Here is a 23509-nt window from a genome sequence, read left to right on the forward strand (position 1 = left end):
TCTGCCAGAGGAACCAGGCTGCATTCAGCCATTACTCTCTCTCTGTCTGCCAGAGGAACCAGGCTGCATTCAGCCATTACTCTCTCTCTGTCTGCCAGAGGAACCAGGCTGCATTCAGCCATTACTCTCTCTCTGTCTGCCAGAGGAACCAGGCTACATTCAGCCATTACTCTCTCTCTGTCTGCCAGAGGAACCAGGCTGCATTCAGCCATTACTCTCTCTCTGTCTGCCAGAGGAACCAGGCTGCATTCAGCCATTACTCTCTCTCTGTCTGCCAGAGGAATCAGGCTGCATTCAGCCATTACTCTCTCTCTGTCTGCCAGAGAGATTTCACATGTAGAGGAGATGTAGTTTCTGACTGTTGGAGGTTTGCCGTGTCATCCGTTAGCTTCCAGGACCTTGTTTGACAAATGAATGGGCTTCTGACTTTCTCTGTACAGAGACCCTTATTCTGTGTCTCTTCTATATAGTCACTCATTCAGTCACACACACTCACACAAGTCACTACCGATCACATCAGATGTGGAACATTGGTATTGATCGTGTAGTGCAACAGCTCAATGATGTCTCTCTTTTTCTCTCTCCCTCCCCCAGTTTAAGGATCCTCTCATCATGTTGCTACTGGCCTCTGCTGTCATCAGTGTGCTCATGCGCCAGTTTGATGATGCCATCAGCATCACAGTGGTAAGGAACCCCATCACCACACAGGTTATTTATAGTATACCATTTAGTACTGTGAGTAATTCCATGGTGCTCCAGAAATGTCTGACAACGGATTAGACTGGGTACTACAGAGAATGGAGAGTTAAGCGCTAACCTATTATCTCTCTCTCTCTCCCCATCCCTCTTTTTCTCCTTGACAGGCCATTATAATAGTGGTTACAGTTGCCTTTGTCCAGGTGAGACCTCTTTATTTGCCTTCACTCTGTGGACTGTGTTAGTTGTGACAGGGAGTCAGTCAGTGTGTTTCTCTGCAGATGTCATGGTGTTTTCTCAGAGCACAAAGCCAGATGCCAAATAGATCACAGTGGAACAGAACAGACGGCTGTGTGTGTGTGTGTGTGTGTGTGTGTGTGTGTGTGTGTGTGTGTGTGTGTGGGGCTCGTCTCTGTAGAGAGAACATTGGAAATGCATTGCTGTTCCATCATTTATGAGGAGCATGAAAACTGATCAAAGACATTTGTAGAGAGTTGTTTCAGCTATGCTCTCTCTGTTTCTCTGAAGGAATACCGCTCTGAGAAGTCCCTTGAAGAGCTGGGAAAACTTGTTCCTCCAGAATGCCACTGGTGAGCACTGCCTCTCTCAGCTCCAATGCTCTCTGTTATGTTTTTCTCTCTCACCCATCACTAATTGTATCTACATATGGAATGACAGTCAAACATGACAGTGGAAGCAGCTTAGGACCGACGTCACTCCAATAGACTTAGTGCACACATCCTGGGATAAAGAAAGCACTGGTGCCTCCTGAAAGAAGTGTAAAGCGGACATGGAGAAATGGATGTAATTTCCACTTCAAACACATCCCCCCCCTCCCCTTAAAATATTCACACACACACACACACTCTTCCATACCCCAGGCTTCTACAAGCTGTTGCCCTTGGATGCTGGTGGTGGAACAAGCATAGTGCAGGTTAGCTTGCATGCTGTAGCATTAGCATGGTCATTGCTGATTACAGTTCAATTCCCTCTTCTGTCTCTCTCTCCTCTCTCTCGGTCTCGCTTTCTTGTCTCTCTCTGTCTCTTCTCGCGCTCCCTCTGTCTCGCTCTCTCTTCTCGCGCTCTCTTTGTCTCGCTCTCTGTCTCATCCTCCCCATATGTCTCTCTCTCTCCTCTCTCTGTCTCACTCTCTCTCGCTCTCCCCGTTGTTTCTGTCTCTCCATCTCCCCCCCTCTAGTGTGAGGGAAGGACACCTGGAGCGCATGCTGGCTCGGGAGTTGGTCCCTGGAGACACTGTCTGTCTCTCTGTTGGGGAGAGAGTCCCGGCTGATCTCCGACTCTTTGAGGTATGTTATACACTCACACCTGTTCAGAAGCTGTAAAAGATACTGTCGTCCTCACTCTTACACATAACCATAGATCTGCAATGGGCGGGACTTCACTAGCTCTACAAAAAAAGCTGGCAGCAAAAGAATTGTTGAAGTGACTGGCAAACCTTTCACCCCTCTCTCTCTCCCAGGCAACTGACCTATCAGTGGATGAGTCCAGTCTGACGGGAGAGACCACTCCCTGCACCAAGTCCACGTCCCACCAGCCCACCAACAATGACATCACCTCCCGCAGCAATGTGGCCTTCATGGGAACCCTGGTGCGATGTGGCAAAGCCAAGGTACCTCACATGACCCATCCCAACAGTTTACCAATAAGTTATGGAATAGCACATCTGGCTGGAAATTAAAGTTACAGATTGTGATTAATAACGTCTTATATCATTGTGTAACCTTTTTGTTTTTGTCTTATAGGGTATCGTCATAGGAACAGGAGAAAATTCTGAATTTGGAGAGGTTTTTAAGATGATGCAAGCAGAGGAGGCCCCTAAAACACCTTTACAGAAAAGCATGGACCTGCTTGGAAAACAGCTCTCGCTTTATTCCTTTGGAATCATAGGTACTACATCTTTTTTGTTGTGCTCAAATGTGCACATGTTCTCGTGGTCCTGAATGGCTCAGTAGGTAGAGCATGGCGCTTGCAACGCCAGGATTGGTGGGTTCGATTCCCAGAGAACACCCATATGTAAAATGTATCCACGCATGACTAAGTCCCTTTGGATACTAAGTGTCTGCAAAATGGCATGTACAGTATTATGTGTGTGTGTGTGTGTGTGTGTGTGTGTGTGTGTTTTACCATTTTTTTTTTTACATTTTAGTCATTTAGCAGACGCTCTTATCCAGAGCGACTTACAGTAGTGAATGCATACATTTCATTTTTTTTTTTTTTTTTTTTTTTCCTGTTCTGGCCCCCCGTGGGAATCGAACCCACAACCCTGGTGTTGCAAACACCATGCTCTACCAACTGAGCTACAGGGAAGGCCTGTACCAAAGGGTATTGAATGTTCTTGTCTGCCTCTCCAAGAGGTATTTTCTGTAGACATACTGTATGCTCCAAGCCAGTTTATACTGTGTATATATACTGCTCCAAGCCAGTTTATACGGTCTACATACTGCTCCAAGCCAGGTGAAGTCGAAGTTTACATACACCTTAGCCAAATACATTAAACGCAGTTTTTCACAATTCCTGACGTTTAATCCGAGTAAGAATTCCCTGTCTTAGGTCAGTTAGGATCACCACTTTATTTTAAGAATGTGAAATGTCAGAATAATAGTAGAGAGAATGATTGATTTCAGCTTTTATTTATTTTATCACATTCCCAGTGGGTCAGAAGTTTACATACACTCAATTAGTATTTGTTTGCTTTGCCTTTAAATTGTTTAACTTGGGTCAAACGTTTCGGGTAGGCTTCCACAAGCTTCCCACAATAAGTTGGGTGAATTGTGGCCCATTCCTCCTGACAGCTGGTGTAACTGAGTCAGGTTTGTAGGCCTCCTTGCTCGCACTCACCTTTTCAGTTCTATAGGATGAGGTCAGGGCTTTGTGATGGCCACGCCAATACCTTGACTTTGTTGTCCTTAAGCCATTTTTCCTCCACAACTTTAGAAGTATGCTTGGGGTCATTGTCCATTTGGAAGACCCATTTGCGACCAAGATTTAACTTCCTGACTGATCTCTTGAGATGTTGCTTCAATATATCCACATACTTTTCTTTCCTCATGAAGCCATCTATTTTGTGAAGTGCACCAGTCCCTCCTGCAGCAAAGCACCCCCACAACATGATGCTGCCACCCCTGTGCTTCAAGGTTGGGATGGTGTTCTTCAGCTTGCAAGCCTCCCCCTTTTTCCTCCAAACATAACGATGGTCATTATGGTCAAACAGTTATTTTTTTGTTTCATCAGACCAGAGGACATTTCTCCAAAAAGTACGATCTTTGTCCCCATGTGCAGTTGCAAACCGTAGTCTGGATTTTTTATGCCGGTTTTGGAGCAGTGGCTTCTTCCTTGCTGAGCAGCCTTTCAGGTTATGTTGATATAGGACTCGTTTTACTGTGGTTATAGATACCTTTGTACCTGTTTCCTCCAGCATCTTCACAAGGTCCTTTGCTGTTGTTCTGGGTTTGATTTGCACTTTTCGGTGCCAAAGTACGTTCATCTCTAGGAGACAGAATGCGTCTCCTTCCTGAGCGGTATGACGGCTGCGTGGTCCCATGGTGTTTATACTTGTGTACAATTGTTTGTACAGATGAACGTGGTACCTTCAGGCATTTGTAAATTGCTCCCAGGGATGAACCAGACTTGTGGAGGTCTACAATAATTTTTCTGAGATCTTGGCTGATTTCTTTAGATTTTCCCATGATGTCAAGCAAAGAGGCACTGAGTTTGAAGGTAGGCCTTGAAATACATCCACAGGTACACCTCCAATTGACTCAAATGATGTCAATTAGCCTATCAGAATCTTCTAAAGCCATGACATAATTTTCGGGAATGTTCCAAGCTGTTTAAAGGCACAGTCAACTTAGTGTATGTAAACTTCTGACCCACTGGAATTGTGATACAGTGAATTATAAATTAAATAATCTGTCTGTAAACAATTGTTGGAAAAATGACTTGTGTCATGCACAAAGTAGATGTCCTAACCGACTTGCCAAAACTATAGTTTCTTAACAACAAATTTGTGGAGTGGTTGAAAAATTAGTTTTAATGATTCCAACCTAAGTGTATGTAAACTTCCGACTTCAACTGTATATACTGCTCCAAGCCAGTTAATACTGTGTATATACTGCTCCAAGCCAGTTTATACTCTATATACAGGTATATTGTATACTCGGTCCCCCCCCCCCCCAAAAGAATGTAAGATGGGCACTGCGCCACCTCCTGGACTGGCAGCGCCACTCTATAATCATAAAAATATATAATTAATTATATATATTTGTTACTTTATTTATAATTTAAGGCATTTTTTGCTCTAGATTGCAGAAAATGGCAGTTACAGGTGTTGAGAAACAAAGTACTCAGCAACACCACCTTGTTAAAAAATTCCTGGGGAGAACCCTGAGACTGTTAATGCTCCCAGTCAGTTAATACTGTGTGTATATGTATATACGGTCACTTAGAAATGTCCTTGTTTTGTCCATTAAAATTGATCAGAAATACAGTCTAGACATTGTTAATGTTGTAAATGACTATTGTAGCTGGAAACGGCTGTTTAAAAAAAAAAAATGAAATATCAACATTTATCAGCAACCATCACTCCTGTGTTCCAATGGCACGTTGTGTTAGCTAATCCAAGTTTATCATTTTAATAGGCTAATTGATCATTAGAAAACCCTTTTGCAATTATGTTAGCACAGCTGAAAACTGTTGTGCTGATTTAAAGAAGCAATACAACTGGCCATCTTTAGACTAGAAAAGAAAAGATTAAGACACTGGACAGAGGAACTCTGCCTAGAAGGCCAGCATCCCGGAGTCGCCTCTTCACTGTTGACTTTGAGACTGGTGTTTTGCGGGTACTATTTAATGAAGCTGCCAGTTGAGGACTTGTGAGGTGTCTGTTTCTCAAATCTAGACACTCTAATGTACTTGTCCTGTTGTGCACCGGGGCCTCCCACTCCTCTTTCTATTCTGGTTAGGGCCAAGTTTGCTCTGTTCTGTGAAGGGAGTATTACACAGTGGTGTACGAGATCGTCAGTTTCTTGACAATTTCTCGCATGGAATAGCCTTCATTTCTCAGAACCAGAATAGACTGACGAGTTTCAGAAGAAAGTTCTTTGTTTCTGGTCATTTTGAGCCTGTAATCAAACCCACAATTGCTGATGCTCCAGATACTCAACAAGTCTAAAGAAGGCCCGTTGTATTGCTTCTTTAATTAGCACAACAGTTTTCAGCTGTGCTAACATAATTGCAAAAGGGTTTTCTAATGATCAATTAGCCTTTTAAAATGATAACCTTGGATTAGCTAACACAACGTGCCATTGGAACACAGGAGTGATGGTTGCTGATAATGGGCCTCTGTACGCCTATGTAGATATTCCATAAAGCATCAGCCGTTTCCAGGTACAATAGTCATTTACAACATTAATAAGCTCTAGACTGTATTTCTGATCAATTTGATGTTATTTTAATGGACAAAAATGTGCTTTTCTTTCAACAAGGATATTTTCTAAGTGACCCCAAACTTTTGAACAGTACTGTATCTATAGTTAATGCTCCCAGCCAGTTTAATACTGTCTATATGGTGTTAATGCTGTCTATATAGTGTTAATGCTCCCAGCCAGTTAATACTGTCTATATAGTGTTAATGCTCTCTATATAGTGTTAATGCTGTCTATATAGTGTTAATGCTCCCAGCCAGTTAATACTGTCTATATAGTGTTAATGCTCCCAGCCAGTTTAATACTGTCTATATGGTGTTAATGCTGTCTATATAGTGTTAATGCTGTCTATATAGTGTTAATGCTCCCAGCCAGTTAATACTGTCTATGTAGTGTTAATGCTCTCTATATAGTGTTAATGCTGTCTATATAGTGTTAATGCTCCCAGCCAGTTAATACTGTCTATATAGTGTTAATGCTCCCAGCCAGTTTAATACTGTCTATATGGTGTTAATGCTGTCTATATAGTGTTAATGCTCCCAGCCAGTTAATACTGTCTATATAGTGTTAATGCTGTCTATATAGTGTTAATGCTGTCTATATAGTGTTAATGCTCCCATCCAGTTAATACTCTCTATATAGTGTTAATGCTCCCAGCCAGTTTAATACTGTCTATATGGTGTTAATGCTGTCTATATAGTGTTAATGCTCCCAGCCAGTTAATACTGTCTATATAGTGTTAATGCTGTCTATATAGTGTTAATGCTGTCTATATAGTGTTAATGCTCCCAGCCAGTTAATACTGTCTATATAGTGTTAATGCTCTCTATATAGTGTTAATGCTCCCAGCCAGTTAATACTGTCTATATAGTGTTAATGCTCTCTATATAGTGTTAATGCTCCCAGCCAGTTAATGCTGTCTATATAGTGTTAATGCTGTCTATATAGTGTTAATGCTCCCAGCCAGTTAATGCTGTCTATATAGTGTTAATGCTGTCTATATAGTGTTAATGCTCCCAGCCAGTTAATACTGTCTATATAGTGTTAATGCTCTCTATATAGTGTTAATGCTGTCTATATAGTGTTAATGCTGTCTATATAGTGTTAATGCTGTCTATATAGTGTTAATGCTCTCTATTTAGTGTTAATGCTCTCTATATGGTGTTAATACTGTCTATATAGTGTTAATGCTGTCTATATAGTGTTAATGCTGTCTATATAGTGTTAATGCTGTCTATATGGTGTTAATACTGTCTATATGGTGTTAATACTGTCTATATAGTGTTAATGCTCCTAGCCAGTACATGGCTAACCACCACTAATGAGTGTTGCCATGGGTTTCAGGGGTGATCATGCTGGTTGGTTGGCTCCAGGGGAAACACTTATTAGACATGTTCACCATCGGTGTCAGGTAAGCCCCAATTTGTATATTCCATATATGCAAATATTACAGTGCTTTGTATAAATTGTGTTGCCGTTGTTTCTGTCATTGTCAACATATCCCAAGATATGGGCATATTCTCTGCCATAGACGTCTAATCCAACAACACAGTATGTTTAGTGTTGCCCAGGGCAGAATGCCATGTGAAGGATCTTTTGATAACACTAATTCATTCAGTGTGACATCTGAGTAGGTTAGCAGAGCATAATGGGGGATTTGATGGTTGTCACGTGCCTGGTTACGGGGGTGAACGCAGTAGTGTAAGGGTTAGATTAAACTTCCTGTCATGTCAGTGCATTTTGTTATTTTTTACGTTAAAAAAACACTGTAATACAATCACACAATTGGGGTCACGTCATTGTGGTGATTTTAGCAAGACAGTGTTTTCTCTTTCACAAGAGATCAGAGATTTTATCATTCCTCATCATTTCTTTGCACCGTCAGTACCTCGGGGTGTGCAGCTAACCTTGTTAACCTGTATTTACATTACAGTGAAAGTGTTCTTTTCTCACACCTGGAAGGTGAGGTGAGGTGTTGTGAATAAAGTTGGTAGGAATGCCAATGTACACACTGTGTACTCTCTTCAAGTAAAGACTTAGCGGTTTTCCGCTCTCCTCTCTTCCCTCTTCCTCCCCTCTTACCCAAGCCTGGCGGTGGCAGCCATCCCTGAGGGTCTACCCATCGTGGTGACGGTCACCTTGGCCCTCGGTGTGATGAGGATGGTCAAGAAGAGGGCCATTGTCAAGAAGCTGCCCATCGTGGAGACACTTGGTAGGGTCTGGCGGAGGTGAAGTGAGCCGAGCTCTGCCTTTAACACTCAGTTTGGTGTGTGTGTGTGTATGTGTCTAATTTGACCCCATAACTTCCTCCATCACCCAGGCTGCTGCAACGTCATCTGCTCAGACAAGACGGGGACTCTGACCAAGAACGAGATGACCGTCACTCACCTGTTCACCGCTGATGGACTACATGTTGAGGTAGACTGTGTGTGAGGCTAGTTCCTCCTGCCTAGTTTAGGACTGTTATTTAGTCATCTGGCAAGGTCCTTACCGTAAATGACAATGTGTTCAGTCAATTTATCTTGTGAAATGAGGGTTTACATCCAAAATATTTTGGGGGGATGTTTGTTGATCTTCATTGTTTTGCTGTGTCCTCCATGTTGTCCTCTCTGCCAGGTGACGGGCGTGGGTTACAACGGAGCTGGGGAGGTGTTACTGCACGGGGAGGAGATCCACGGCTTCTCAAACACCTCCGTCAGCAAGATTGTAGAGGTGAGAAACTGGGACAGATATGTGGTCATTGGGGTAAATCTCAATACTCTGAAGTGAAGACTTGGTCTGCACTCATGTAATAACGCCGGAGAGACACAGAACGTGGTGAACTGTCCCTCTACAACGGCATGGGTAAAGGATCTGGGCTAGCATCTGATGTCATAACCGCCTGTCCTTCTGCTCTCTGATAGGCTGGTTGCATATGCAATGACGCTGTCATCAGGAACAACACCCTGATGGGACGCCCCACTGAAGGGGCCCTCATCGCCCTGGCCATGAAGGTACATACATACATACATACATACATACATACATACATACATACATACATACATACATACATACATACATACATACATGTATATACACATTACATTGCTAGCCGACGTCGTTAGCACCCTGGCCACAAAACAGTAAGCACACACAAGCGTTATGTGTGTCTGTGAGAGCCCTTCAGATTATTAACACATAGGGGTTATATGTGTGTCTGTGAGAGCCCTTCAGATTATTAACACACAGGGATTATATGTGTGTCTGTGAGAGCCCTTCAGATTATTAACACACAGGGGTTATATGTGTGTCTGTGAGAGCCCTTCAAATTATTAACACACAGGGGATATATGTGTGTCTGTGAGAGCCCTTCAGATTATTAACACACAGGGGTTATATGTGTGTCTGTGAGAGCCCTTCAGATTATTAACACACAGGGGTTATATGTGTGTCTGTGAGAGCCCTTCAGATTATTAACACACAGGGGTTATATGTGTGTCTGTGAGAGCCCTTCAGATTATTAACACACAGGGATTATATGTGTGTCTGTGAGAGCCCTTCAGATTATTAACACACAGGGGTTATATGTGTGTCTGTGAGAGCCCTTCAAATTATTAACACACAGGGGTTATATGTGTGTCTGTGAGAGCCCTTCAGATTATTAACACACAGGGGTTATATGTGTGTCTGTGAGAGCCCTTCAGATTATTAACACACAGGGGTTATATGTGTGTCTGTGAGAGCCCTTCAGATTATTAACACACAGGGGATATATGTGTGTCTGTGAGAGCCCTTCAGATTATTAACACACAGGGGTTATATGTGTGTCTGTGAGAGCCCTTCAGATTATTAACACACAGGGGTTATATGTGTGTCTGTGAGAGCCCTTCAGATTATTAACACACAGGGGATATATGTGTGTCTGTGAGAGCCCTTCAGATTATTAACACACAGGGGTTATATGTGTGTCTGTGAGAGCCCTTCAGATTATTAACACACAGGGGTTATATGTGTGTCTGTGAGAGCCCTTCAGATTATTCACACACAGGGGTTATGAGTGTCTGTGAGAGCCCTTCAGATTATTCACACACAGGGGTTATGAGTGTGAGAGGGGTTATATGCTGTGTTGTCTCTCTTGTCATGACGTGTGTTTTGTCCTATATTTTTATTTTTAATCCCAGCCCCCGTCCCCGCAGGAGGCCTTTTGCCTTCTGGTAGGCCGTCATTGTAAATAAGAATTTGTTCTTAACTGACTTGCATAGTTAAATAAAGGTCAAATAAAATGTAAATAAATATGTGTGTCTGTGGGACCCCTTCAGATTATTACACAGTATCACAGACAAAAACAGTAGACTAGCAGGACCAAGTAACAGTGTGTGACTTGACAACGCTGTCGTAATTACAATTGTAGATGGAAACGTGTGTGTGTGTGTGTGTGTGTGGGTGGGACACTTCCAGACTCGGTTCGATGACTGTGTGTCACCAACGAGAATACACACTCCTACGAGTGTGACTAGAAAACTTACCAGTCCCCAGAGGGAGAAACTATCACACGCTCACTGTCTCTGACACACACACACACACACACACACACACACACACACACACACACACACACACAGATGAACAGAAGCCGGTCACCAAAGTATGTTCCCTGCAGATGGGTCTAGAAGGGCAGCAGCAGGAGTATGTACGTCTGGAGGAAAACCCTTTCAGTTCAGAACAGAAGTGGATGGCCGTCCGCTGTGTCCACCGCACTCAGCAGGTCAGTCAGCCCAGAGCACCAACACCCTTACTCCTTTCCACAGTCACTGTCTCTTCTACGTAACATGGACACAGCAAAGAGCCATTCTATCTGTAGTAGTGTTGTCCTATGAGCTTCAGTGTGATGAATGTGTCATGGTGTTTTCTGTCCTTGGTGATGTGTTACCTCAGGACCAGCCAGGTGTGTATTACATGAAGGGGGCTTATGAGCAGGTCATCCGCTTCTGTAGCTACTACCACAGCAAAGGTACAACACTACCTCTCAACCACCAGCAGAGGGAGCTCTACCAGCAGCAGAAGAGTTACATGGGATCCTCAGGCCTCAGAGGTAAAGGGGGTTGGTGGGTGGCCAGTGTCATTGGCCCGATTCCAAGTAAAGCCCTACCTTTTTTCCTTCGGGGATCGCTAAAGTAACAACAATTTAATCTTCTGTCTTGTTTTCCGGCGCAGTTCTGGCTTTTGCGTCGGGTTCGGAGATGGGCAACCTGTCGTTCCTGGGCCTGGTGGGCATCATCGATCCGCCCAGGTCAGGGGTCAAAGAGGCTGTGGGCACGCTCATCAGCTCAGGAGTGGCCATCAAGATGATCACTGGAGACTCCCAGGAGACCGCTGTGTCCATAGGTGAGGCGCGCTTGTTTTCCTCTCTCTTCATCTCTCCCCCCCACTTGAAATCTCCTTCTTGCAACCTCCGAGATACATTTTTTGCAAAAACGTATGATGAAATGGGGATGCAATATCTGACCGTGCGTGTGTCCTTGTGTCCTCAGCGGGCCGTCTGGGAATCTACACCAAGGGCTCCCAGTCTCTGTCTGGAGAGGAGGTGGACCAGATGGACCTCCAACAGCTGTCTCAGATGGTTCCCAGGGTAGGAACATATCAACACACACAGGCTCTAATACACTGAGACTTTCTCTGACTCACAATCCTTATTCTTTAAATAGTACAGAGTGTACCGTCTTCACATAGTAATTGTCCTAAGTGGACAAATAAAGTTGTTGGAATTGAATTGAATACCTTCATTACGTTCACATGTACATTGTAAATGTGCATCAAGGAACAGAGAAACCCACACGCTGCTCTTGCTGATATCACTTATTTGTGTTAAAGCTTACATGTCTCCCTCTTGGCCTTCGTCAGAGCTTTTATTAAATGTGAACATCATCCTTATCAAGCTGTAAAACACTCAAACACAGGGCTGGGTGAACAGGGCTGGGTGAAACAGGGTGATGTCTAACAGGACTGGGTTAACAGGGTGATGTCTCTGCCTCCTCCAGATCGTGGTGTTCTACCGGGTCAGCCCCAGACACAAGCTGAAGATAGTCAAGGTGAGAACCCAGCCAAGTGTCAGCCAGCTGGCATGAGATGATGTGTGAATGCCTGTTCTGCGTAGGCAGAGCCTGGCCTGGCAGCATGTGGCTCCAAAGCCCTGGGAAGTCTCTAGAAACTCCCACCGCAATTTGTGACATTCAGTCACGGGGAAGTGTCTACGGTATACCTGGTGGTTTTCCAGTCACTAGTGTTACGAGTGCTAGTGAAGAAAATGAAAATCACACAATTATTAGAAAATGCACTCCATAATTTCAGATCCCTTTAATCTAAAGGAATGAGTTCAATCAAGATCAGAGAACTTGATTCATTAACTAAAAACTGTTGTGTTCTTTCAGGAGTTTAATTCATGACTATAATGTGGATTTATTACAAGGTTTGACTGTTCCATCTCCTCGCTCCCTCTCTCATTCCAGTCTCTCCAGAACATTGGTGCTGTGGTGGCGATGACGGGTGATGGTGTGAATGATGCCGTAGCGCTGAAAGCAGCAGACATCGGCGTTGCCATGGGCCAGACTGGCACTGACGTTTGTAAAGAGGCAGCAGACATGATCCTAGTGGACGATGACTTCCAGACCATCTTGTGAGGAAACTTTTAGAAACAGTTTGCAGTAACACTTTATACTCCTACCCAGTTTGCTAATTCTTTTGGGCTTCAAAGCCATCATGATTTCTAGAAATGTGTCTTTGCTAGGATAGAAAAATGAGTTAATATTTCTGTCATTCTGTTTCGTCCTAGGTCTGCCATCGAGGAAGGGAAAGGCATTTACAACAACATTAAAAACTTTGTCCGCTTCCAGCTGAGCACGTGAGTGATGGAGAGCTACCTTTTTGATAAAGAGATTCCTTGAAACAATGCTATATGGGCCACTTTGTTGTAAATATGATTAAATTGGCATTATTGTGTTTCCTAGGAGCATTGCAGCGCTCACCCTCATCTCCCTGGCAACGCTGATGAACTTCCCCAACCCTCTGAATGCCATGCAGATCCTGTGGATCAACATCATCATGGACGGACCTCCCGCTCAGAGGTGACACTACACAAAGCATTATGGGAACTGTATTCTTTTGTCATGAAAATGGTCTGCTCTCAGTTTCACAAGATTTTATATAATAAGAATATAAGAATTTAGTGGGTGCTTATATCTGTCCTGTTTCACACATGTACAAGTGTGTATTATACGCATTTGTGTGAAATGGAAATGCATTTTTTGCATATCCCAACCCTCGGAGAGTGGGGTCACGGCCAGGGTCAGCCATTATCAACGGTAACCCTGGAGCAATTAGGGCACAGCGACAGATTCTTTTTTTCACCTTGTCAGCCTGGGGACTCAAACTAGCGAGCTTTCGCTTACTGGCCCAAATCTCTAACCGCTAGGCTACCTGCCCAAATCTCTAACCGCTAGGCTACCTGCTGCTTTCATATTTAAATCCACCAGATTTAAAGTCACAATTACTGATGCTTTGTGTAAAAATAGTTTGTGGTAATTACCGTAGATGGAAATCCATGTAATCATCTGTCATCCTTAGTCTGGGAGTGGAGCCAGTGGATAAGGATGTGATCCGGAAGCCTCCGAGGAATGTGCGGGACAGCATCCTCACGCGCAGTCTGTTAGTCAAGGTACTGGTGTCGGCACTCGTCATCGTATGCGGCACCCTGTTCGTCTTCTGGAGAGAGGCAAGTAGTTGTAATCATAGTCGTGTTCTTGATCATTCAGGAAAGCATGATCAAACTTCTATCAAATCAGTATTATGACTGGCCTGTTACAATCAGTATTATGACTGGCCTGTTACAATCAGTATTACGACTGGCCTGTTACAATCAGTATTATGACTGGCCTGTTACAAGCAGCAGTATTATGACTGGCCTGTTACAAGCAGCAGTATTATGACTGGCCTGTTACAAGCAGCAGTATTATGACTGGCCTGTTACAAGCAGCAGTATTATGACTGGCCTGTTACAAACAGCAGCAGTATTACGACTGGCCTGTTACAAGCAGCAGCAGTATTACGACTGGCCTGTTACAAGCAGCAGCAGTATTACGACTGGCCTGTCACAAGCAGCAGCAGTATTACGACTGGCCTGTCACAAGCAGCAGCAGTATTACGACTGGCCTGTCACAAGCAGCAGCAGTATTACGACTGGCCTGTCACAAGCAGCAGCAGTATTACGACTGGCCTGTCACAAGCAGCAGCAGTATTACGACTGGCCTGTCACAAGCAGCAGCAGTATTACGACTGGCCTGTCACAAGCAGCAGCAGTATTACGACTGGCCTGTCACAAGCAGCAGCAGTATTACGACTGGCCTGTCACAAGCAGCAGCAGTATTACGACTGGCCTGTCACAAGCAGCAGCAGTATTACGACTGGCCTGTCACAAGCAGCAGCAGTATTACGACTGGCCTGTCACAAGCAGCAGCAGTATTACGACTGGCCTGTCACAAGCAGCAGCAGTATTACGACTGGCCTGTCACAAGCAGCAGCAGTATTACGACTGGCCTGTCACAAGCAGCAGCAGTATTACGACTGGCCTGTCACAAGCAGCAGCAGTATTACGACTGGCCTGTCACAAGCAGCAGCAGTATTACGACTGGCCTGTCACAAGCAGCAGCAGTATTACGACTGGCCTGTCACAAGCAGCAGCAGTATTACGACTGGCCTGTCACAAGCAGCAGCAGTATTACGACTGGCCTGTCACAAGCAGCAGCAGTATTACGACTGGCCTGTCACAAGCAGCAGCAGTATCACGACTGGCCTGTCACAAGCAGCAGCAGTATCACGACTGGCCTGTCACAAGCAGCAGCAGTATCACGACTGGCCTGTCACAAGCAGCAGCAGTATCACGACTGGCCTGTCACAAGCAGCAGCAGTATCACGACTGGCCTGTCACAAGCAGCAGCAGTATCACGACTGGCCTGTCACAAGCAGCAGCAGTATCACGACTGGCCTGTCACAAGCAGCAGCAGTATCACGACTGGCCTGTCACAAGCAGCAGCAGTATCACGACTGGCCTGTCACAAGCAGCAGCAGTATCACGACTGGCCTGTCACAAGCAGCAGCAGTATCACGACTGGCCTGTCACAAGCAGCAGCAGTATCACGACTGGCCTGTCACAAGCAGCAGCAGTATCACGACTGGCCTGTCACAAGCAGCAGCAGGATCACGACTGGCCTGTCACAAGCAGCAGCAGTATCACGACTGGCCTGTCACAAGCAGCAGCAGGATCACGACTGGCCTGTCACAAGCAGCAGCAGGATCACGACTGGCCTGTCACAAGCAGCAGCAGGATCACGACTGGCCTGTCACAAGCAGCAGCAGGATCACGACTGGCCTGTCACAAGCAGCAGCAGGATTACGACTGGCCTGTTACAAGCAGCAGCAGTAGGACTGGCTTGTTACAAGCAGCAGCAGTAGGATTAGGACTGGCCTGTTACAATCAGACTGTGTATTGGTTTTGTGTTCATAAGATATGTTTTTTTTCTCCCGGACATTGTTGCCTTCTTTGATAATATGGCTGATGTTTGTTTATTGGTCTACTGTGTACTGTAATGACGCGGTCTACTGTGTACTGTAATGACGCGGTCTGCTGTGTACTGTAATGACGCGGTCTGCTGTGTACTGTAATGACGCGGTCTGCTGTGGACTGTAATGACGCGGTCTGCTGTGGACTGTAATGACGCGGTCTGCTGTGGACTGTAATGACGCGGTCTGCTGTGTACTGTAATGACGCGGTCTGCTGTGTACTGTAATGACGCGGTCTGCTGTGTACTGTAATGACGCGGTCTGCTGTGTACTGTAATGACGCGGTCTGCTGTGTACTGTAATGACGCGGTCTGCTGTGTACTGTAATGACGCGGTCTGCTGTGTGCTGTAATGACGCGGTGTGCTGTAATGACGCGGTGTGCTGTAATGACGCGGTGTGCTGTAATGACGCGGTGTGCTGTAATGACGCTGTGTACTGTAATGACGCGGTCTGCTGTGTACTGTAATGACGCGGTCTGCTGTGTACTGTAATGACGCGGTCTGCTGTGTACTGTAATGACGCGGTCTGCTGTGTACTGTAATGACGCGGTCTACTGTGTACTGTAATGACGCGGTCTGCTGTGTACTGTAATGACGCGGTCTACTGTGTACTGTAATGACGCGGTCTGCTGTGTACTGTAATGACGCTGTCTACTGTGTACTGTAATGACGCTGTCTACTGTGTACTGTAATGACGCTGTCTACTGTGTACTGTAATGACGCGGTCTGCTGATTTTAGTTTTGATGTGGAATGTGTGTTTTCAGATTAATAAATGTGTGAACCCAAAAAATGAAACACACTGATCACATTTAATAGTGAATCCAAGCCAATCCCTACCTATTTCCTGTATCAGTTGACTGATTGATTCCATCAATATGTTTGTATCTCCTCCTCTCAGCTTCAGGACAATCTGATCACTCCCAGAGACACCACCATGACCTTCACCTGCTTTGTGTTCTTCGACATGTTCAACGCCCTCAGCTCCCGCTCACAGGTGGGTGCACTGCTGTGCCCTGTACAGGATGAAGGATCTGAGATAGTGGGCAGAAACATGTCACCTAGGATCTGTTGTTGATTCATGATGACGGTCTCTGTTTCTCTATCTCTCTGTCAGACTCGTATGGTCCATGAGATGGGCCTGTGCAGTAACAAGATGTTCTGCTATGCGGTGCTGGGTTCCATCATGGGCCAGCTGGCGGTCATCTACTTCCCTCCACTGCAGAGTGTCTTCCAGACAGAGAGCCTCAGCATCTTTGGTAAGAAAGACATGTTAGCCCACTGAGCTAAAGATTAAACATAAGCCTTCAGGGCCTGTATTCATAAAGCATCTCAGAATAGGAGTTCTGATCTAGGATCAGTTTAGCCTTTAGGATCAGAATCATTTGGAGGGTGCTTATATTTGTCCTGTTACACACGAGTGTGAAATGGAAACCATTGTACAGCGCCCCTGGGAGCAAATTAGTTAAGTGCCTTGCTCAAGGGCACAGCGACATACTTTTCACGGTATTCAAACCAGTGACCTTTCTGTTACTGGCCCAACGCTCTAACCTCGGCTACCTGCCGCCATAATGAATGGACGGGGGGGGCTGATCCCTATATCAGCTCTCCTGTTCTGAGATGGACCCTGGTCTGTTAGTGATGGAGGTCAGGGTTTATATGTGCTATAGTAACAGTCCCTCTCTTCTTCCCTTCCAGACCTGCTGTTTCTGGTGGGCCTCACGTCCTCTGTCTGCGTGGTCTCTGAGGCCATAAAGTGGGTGGAGAGGTGGAGAGGGGAGAGAAGAACCACAGTGGCTGAAGAAGACTCCTTCCACCATGTATGACGCACATTGCGTTCTGTGTGACAGAGTAGATAGGGGAGAGGAGGGGGGCGGGGCTGGGTTGTTTGTGGGTGGGGGGGTACATGTAGATGGGATGCAATGGTTATTTGGTCTGAACACAGGGACTGGAGAGAGAACTCAAACAGTTGTCGGTTGCTGGTATTCACTGTTCCGTCATGGATTGGAAGTGGGCGAGGAGGATCTCAACCTTACAGTGCCCCCCTGCCCTCCACCTCTCCCCTGCGAGAAGCATTGGCGTGCTGCTTTCAGACTGTACCATCCTCCAGGAACTCAGGAGGGGATATATTTATGAGACGTTGTAACTGTTGTTCATGTGGCAACTATTCATGTCTATGGTGTCGTGATCTGAGAGGACAATGTCACTGCTCGTAGATCAGCTACTCACGTCATTAAGACCAATTAAGGACAGCATAGTTGTTTGTAGAGCAACTATTCATGTCTTGGGGTTCGTGAACATCAACAGAATTTTGTAATGGTTCTTATTCGTCGTCACCTTGCTTCGAGTGCAGGTAGCTAACCATAGCTTTGTGGAAGTCTAGAGATGTTACTTTCATGCATTCCAGCTTTTCATGCTCGTAGCAATCTCACCATCAACATTGAACCAATTAAGGATTGATAATTGTGAGCATACTTTTGTTTTGGTATAGACTTTAGGAAGAGTTGACCACTAAACCTTGTTATTTTGGTGGTTGAATATAATATATTTTCTTGAAGATATAAGTTTTGTTTGGTTTTTCTCACATTATGACTGATGGCCTTCATTTGGCGTTTCATTTAATTCCACTCTGGCTATCTATTTAGTTGCCCCTGGAGACGCTCTGTTTTGGACCATCACCCCTCAGTTTATTTTTCCAGTGAGAAGCAGTACTATACAGTTAATTGTATCCCAGTCCCCACTCTCCCAGCCACGGTCTGCCTCCCCTACATCTTTCACTTGTCCTGTATCAAACCTACATTATTTTTTCCATTTTGGGAATTAACTGTTTGCCTTGAATGAAAGGCACAGAGATATTTGGTCAAGTGCTGTCAAAAATGTTATTTTTCCTGTGTTTTATATATATTTTCACACTGAGGTTGAAATAGTACTGTAAAATTATGATAATGCCCGTTTAGTGTAAGAGCGGTTTGAAAAAGCCACCTGAAATTTCAGCCTGTTTTAGTGGAATGGAGTTTTGGCCTGCCTGATGACATGCCAATAATAGCTGCTTTTCAGTTTTCCCCTCCCCACTCAGCCACTCCTAGACAGTCATAGCAACATTTTTACTTGAAGAAATTGCTCTTGCTAAGAAGCTATTTTAGTTTGTTTTTGACTGCTTTTTGATTGAAGAAAGTCACTTTAAGGTACTTATGTTACCCAGAAATGATTTGATATTGAGATAAAAAACAGCCGCAATGGGCCTTTTTAATATTCTGCCTCTATTTTACACACTGTAAATTAAGTGCAAATATTTATCTCCATGACAACCATTTACTGTACATGCACTGTTCATATACATTTTGCTTGTGTTTTGGGTCAAAAGTGGCCATTTTAAGCAAATGTTTCTCTTCATGCTCTTTCCAGAAGCCTCTGAGGCCTTGTTTTGGTACAGCTAGACATACCTGGGTTGTATTTCACAATGCACAATCACTCAATTAACAAGCTTGTTTTGATAATCATTTACATTAAATATAATTGAATTCCCAGGTTTATAAAGACCAGTGCAGTTGATAATGGGTTATTTGAGTCATACCCATTCCAGGTTTATTTCTTTATGAACCAGGAGAGGGAGTTTCAGCATTTTTAGGACGGAGCTAATCCTTTTAATGTTGCTTTCTGAATTAGTTTCTCTGTGCTATGGATATGGCAACAAAAGTCCTCTACCTACAGCAGCACCTAGCGGGTACAGGCTAACATCGCCAGCTCTTTCTATTAGTCATGTTCTTTATTTTCCAAAAGATTATGCTTTGGTCCATTTCACAGGCCAAGTCAGCTACAATAATTTTTTATTTATGATTTGTTGTGTGTGTTGCACAGCTGAAGACAGTACTCTGTTGTGATGGTATGAGAATAAATCTGTACATATATATTTCAAGTGTGTTTTAACTGGGTGGAGGAGGGTTTGTGTCATGTTTTCACTGACACCGATTCTGAAAATCAAATTTTTACTCAGATTGAGCTAAAAATTACAATATCTGTTTGTTTTTTTCAGTTTAAGATTTCCATATAAAATATACTGCCATAGCAGAGAGACTTTAGTGTGTATACCCAATCATTCTCAACAACAGCTGGTTTAAATGTTATTTTTAATGATCAAATCTTTCCAGTGCAGCTGTAATACAATAGTAACAATACATGGGATTTATATAGCTATTTTCAAAGACCAAAATACGCTTTACAGTAGCGAGCAAAGAAATAAAAACAAATTAAACAAAATCAAACTTATAAGCTTTTTATATATTATGTATTATTGGACCACTACATGTAAAGTTATAGGACATACGTACTCTGTATCTCAGTGACATTTTGGACCACTACATTTAAAGTTATAGGACATACGTACTCCGTATCTCATTGTCATTTTGGACCACTACAGTCGAAGTGGAAAGACACATAAGCGGCAATATAATCAATTTAATATTAATAATATTACATACTTTTTTCTTAACATTCTCAGATCAGCAGGTGCCACTCTGACAGCAGGTAAGTTAAGTGTGATCCTGTAATGATTATGTATACACCAGGGTTGGGCTCAATTTAATTTCAATTCAGGCAATCCAGAAAGTAAACTGAAATTCCCATTCTAATAAAAAATGTTCTCAATGCTTTTCAATGAGAATAAAATTGTGAATTGGAATGTACTTCCTGAATTGGCACCAATCTAGTTTAGCCCCAATCCTGCTACTAAGCACCCCGTCTCCTATAATGAATGACCTGTGGTAAGGCAGCAGAATTTGACTTGGGGCTAGTGCTACAGAACAGCCTAAAAGAGCTCAGCACAGAGACAATAATCAAAGGTAAAAGTAATGTAGAGAAAGATTGCGTAAGAGAGCAACAGTTCACATTCCCACCCAGAGAGACACTAAAATACTTAGAAATCGTCATATGGGACAAGTGGCATTTAATTCCCCAAAGCCCCATGAGACTTTGGTTCTACTGAAGGGCCAGTTCAGTCAGACTAGATTCTCTGTGTTTTGTATATATTTCCAGGTTGGCACAAAACTGTGAAATTGGAAAAAGGATGATAATGCTCTTTTAGTGTTTGAAAAGACCCCTGGAATTTCAGCCTGTTTTGGTGGGATCAGGTGACATCACCAGATGGTAAATTAGTTAATAGACGAATAAGAAAGAGTTCCAAACCTCTCTGCCAATAACAGCTAGTTCAGTTTTGGTTGAATCATCAGCATAAATGGACACACATGCTTTGTTTAATGCCAATGGCAGGTCATTGCTAAAAATAGGAAAGTATAAGGGCACAGGGCGAGACCCAGATGCAGACATGGGAGACAGATGGTTCGAGTCTCTGATATTTATTATAATCCAAGCGGCAGGCAAGAGAATGGTCGTGGACAGGCAAAAGATCATAACAAGGTCAGAGTACAGGAGGTACAGGGTGGCAGGCAGGCTCACGACAAGACATAAAGTATGGTCAGGCAGGCGGGTTCAGAGTAGAGGCAGGCAAGGGTCAAAACCGGGAGGACTAGCAAAAACGGAGAAAAGGAAAAACAGGAGCACGGAAAAACCACGCTGGTTGACAAGACAAGACGAACTGGCAACAGACAAACAGGAAACACAGGAATAAGTACCCAGGGACTAATGAGGAAAACAGGTCACACTTGAGGTGGGTGGAGACAATCACAAAAACAGGTGAAACAGATCAGGGCGTGACAGTACCCCCCCTTCTAGGGACGCCACCTGGCATCCTACCTGGGCGCATACCTGGCTGACCTGGGTGTCGGCAGTGAAAATCGGCGATGAGGGCCGGGTCCAGGATGTCTTTAGTGGGAACCCAGCACCTCTCCTCCGGACCATAACCCTCCCAGTCAACCAGGTACTGGAATCCCCTGCCCCGTGGTCGAACCCTCAGGAACCCTCTCACCGTGTATACTGGCTGGCCAGAAGCGTTGTCGGAGAAAGCCAGTGTACGACGAGCACCAGGATGACAGGTAAGCCTGGAGGAGTGAGCCCATTCCAGGACTTGAGGCCGGGCCAGATCAGGAACGAACATCCGGTTAGCCGGGCCCCCCCCCAAGCGTCCGGCTAGGAACGTTGTGCTTTGCAGACCAGAGCCTCAATACCCCAGACAACCGAAGCCGCCAAACATGTGGCAGGGAGGATGGTCTCTGATTCAGAGGGTGTGCAGCGGAACTGTACAGGCGGGAAAGGGCGTCCGGCTTCCCATTTTTGGACCCTGGGTGGTAGGAGATGGTGAAATTGAACCTGGTAAATAACAGGGCCCAATGGGCTTGCCAGGAGTTAAGGCGCTTGGCAGTGCGGAGGTATTCTAAGGTATTATAGTCAGTCCAAACCAAAAATGGATGTTCCGCCCCTTCCAGCCAGTGCCTCCGCTCCTCCAGAGCCATCTTAACCACTAGGAGTTCCCGGTTCCCAACGTCATAGGTCCTCTCTGCAGAGTAGAGAAGATGGGACATGAAGGCACAGGGATGAAGCTTTTGGTCTTGGACGGATCGCTGGGAAAGGACGGCCCCTACTCCCACGTCAGAAGCGTCAACCTCCACCACAAACTGATGGATCGGATCCAGATGGATGAGGATGGGGGCAGTAGTGAATGATGGAGGTGACTGAAAATGTTTTTGTGTTGTTTGATGCAAGAAACCAGTTTACAAAATAAAATGCATTATTATTCCAATACCATTATTACAGAGAATCAGACACATTATGCTACCCTCTGCCTATTGGCTACTTAGCTTATTGAAGCCTGTCTCAAAATACAACACTGCCCCTTTAAGACAAAAAAAAGCTATTTACCTGACTTTTCAAAGATATCTAGAAATGTACACGTTTCGTGCTCTTGTAGGAAGCAATCACTGCCCCATATTGCTGACTACAAATGATCCATAACTGGGCTAATAAGTCACTAACTAGCAAAGGATATGAACTAAATGTGCTCACGTTGTGTTGTGGAATTCTAATCAATAACGAGAGACAAGGTCAATCACCAATCAGGATATTACTTTATTCCAAACATATTAATAAAACAGCAGGTGAAGCTGGTCGACCCAACACTCTTGAGTGCCTGGCTGAGAGCCTGACATAGAAAGAATACAAATATATTTTATAGCAAAGATACACCCTATTAGTCTACATGACAAACAGCAGATGTGTGGAATGGGTCAAAAGGTGAGACTTGATATATGAGAAAGGAGTATCCCCCAACCAGATAGCATTTGCTGTGAAGACTGTTGTTATTGTACAGAAACCAGAGTTTGGCCCCTAAGACAATGTTCCTCTCATCATTATCTATACCTGTCACGTCCTGACCAGTAAAAGGGGTTATTTGTCATTGTAGTTTAGTCAGGGCGTGGTAGGGGGTGTTTGTTTTGGTGTTTTTGGTTTAGGTTCTATGTTTTCTATGTTTAAATCTAGTTTTCTATTTCTATGTTGGGTTTTTGGTAGGACCTCCAATTAGAGACAGCTGGTTGTTGTCTCTAATTGGAGGCCATATTTAGTTGAGGTTTGTTTGACTTGTGTTTTGTGGGTGGTTATTTCCTGTATAGTTTGTGCACCTTATAGGACTGTTTCATCGTTTGTTTCTTTTGTTTAAGTGTTATTTCTAATAAATTAAGAAGATGAGCACTTTACACGCTGCGCCTTGGTCCAATCCTTACGACGCTTATGACAATACCTGAGCCATCTCTCCCTGGTACCTTACAGAACACAAACACCAACTCATTCTATGGAATGCATGCTGGAGGTTTTGTCACCAAACCATTCA

General features: G+C 44.3%; 1 protein-coding gene across 4 annotated transcripts in view; it reads left to right on the top strand.

Annotated features, from left to right (window-relative positions):
* LOC106592954 (calcium-transporting ATPase type 2C member 1) overlaps positions 1-19642 on the top strand; it is a 47165-nt gene extending 27523 nt beyond the window's left edge. For all 4 annotated transcript variants that reach the window (XM_045719055.1, XM_045719057.1, XM_045719054.1 and 1 more), the window contains 23 exons: positions 595-684; positions 864-899; positions 1225-1286; positions 1895-2003; positions 2177-2326; positions 2460-2604; positions 7485-7551; positions 8228-8352; positions 8461-8558; positions 8757-8852; positions 9044-9133; positions 10783-10887; positions 11058-11214; positions 11337-11507; positions 11654-11751; positions 12161-12211; positions 12629-12795; positions 12952-13020; positions 13127-13243; positions 13743-13890; positions 16634-16729; positions 16850-16991; positions 17431-19642. In XM_045719055.1, the coding sequence (XP_045575011.1) occupies positions 595-684; positions 864-899; positions 1225-1286; positions 1895-2003; positions 2177-2326; positions 2460-2604; positions 7485-7551; positions 8228-8352; positions 8461-8558; positions 8757-8852; positions 9044-9133; positions 10783-10887; positions 11058-11214; positions 11337-11507; positions 11654-11751; positions 12161-12211; positions 12629-12795; positions 12952-13020; positions 13127-13243; positions 13743-13890; positions 16634-16729; positions 16850-16991; positions 17431-17558 (2517 nt within the window). In that variant the 3' untranslated portion in view covers positions 17559-19642. The remainder of the gene's footprint in view (positions 1-594; positions 685-863; positions 900-1224; positions 1287-1894; positions 2004-2176; positions 2327-2459; positions 2605-7484; positions 7552-8227; positions 8353-8460; positions 8559-8756; positions 8853-9043; positions 9134-10782; positions 10888-11057; positions 11215-11336; positions 11508-11653; positions 11752-12160; positions 12212-12628; positions 12796-12951; positions 13021-13126; positions 13244-13742; positions 13891-16633; positions 16730-16849; positions 16992-17430) is intronic.
* The last annotated feature ends 3867 nt before the right edge of the window (positions 19643-23509 follow it).

Source organism: Salmo salar, chromosome ssa05 (assembly GCF_905237065.1).
Source record: "Salmo salar chromosome ssa05, Ssal_v3.1, whole genome shotgun sequence".
In the NCBI taxonomy this organism is placed as follows: Eukaryota; Metazoa; Chordata; class Actinopteri; order Salmoniformes; family Salmonidae; genus Salmo; species Salmo salar.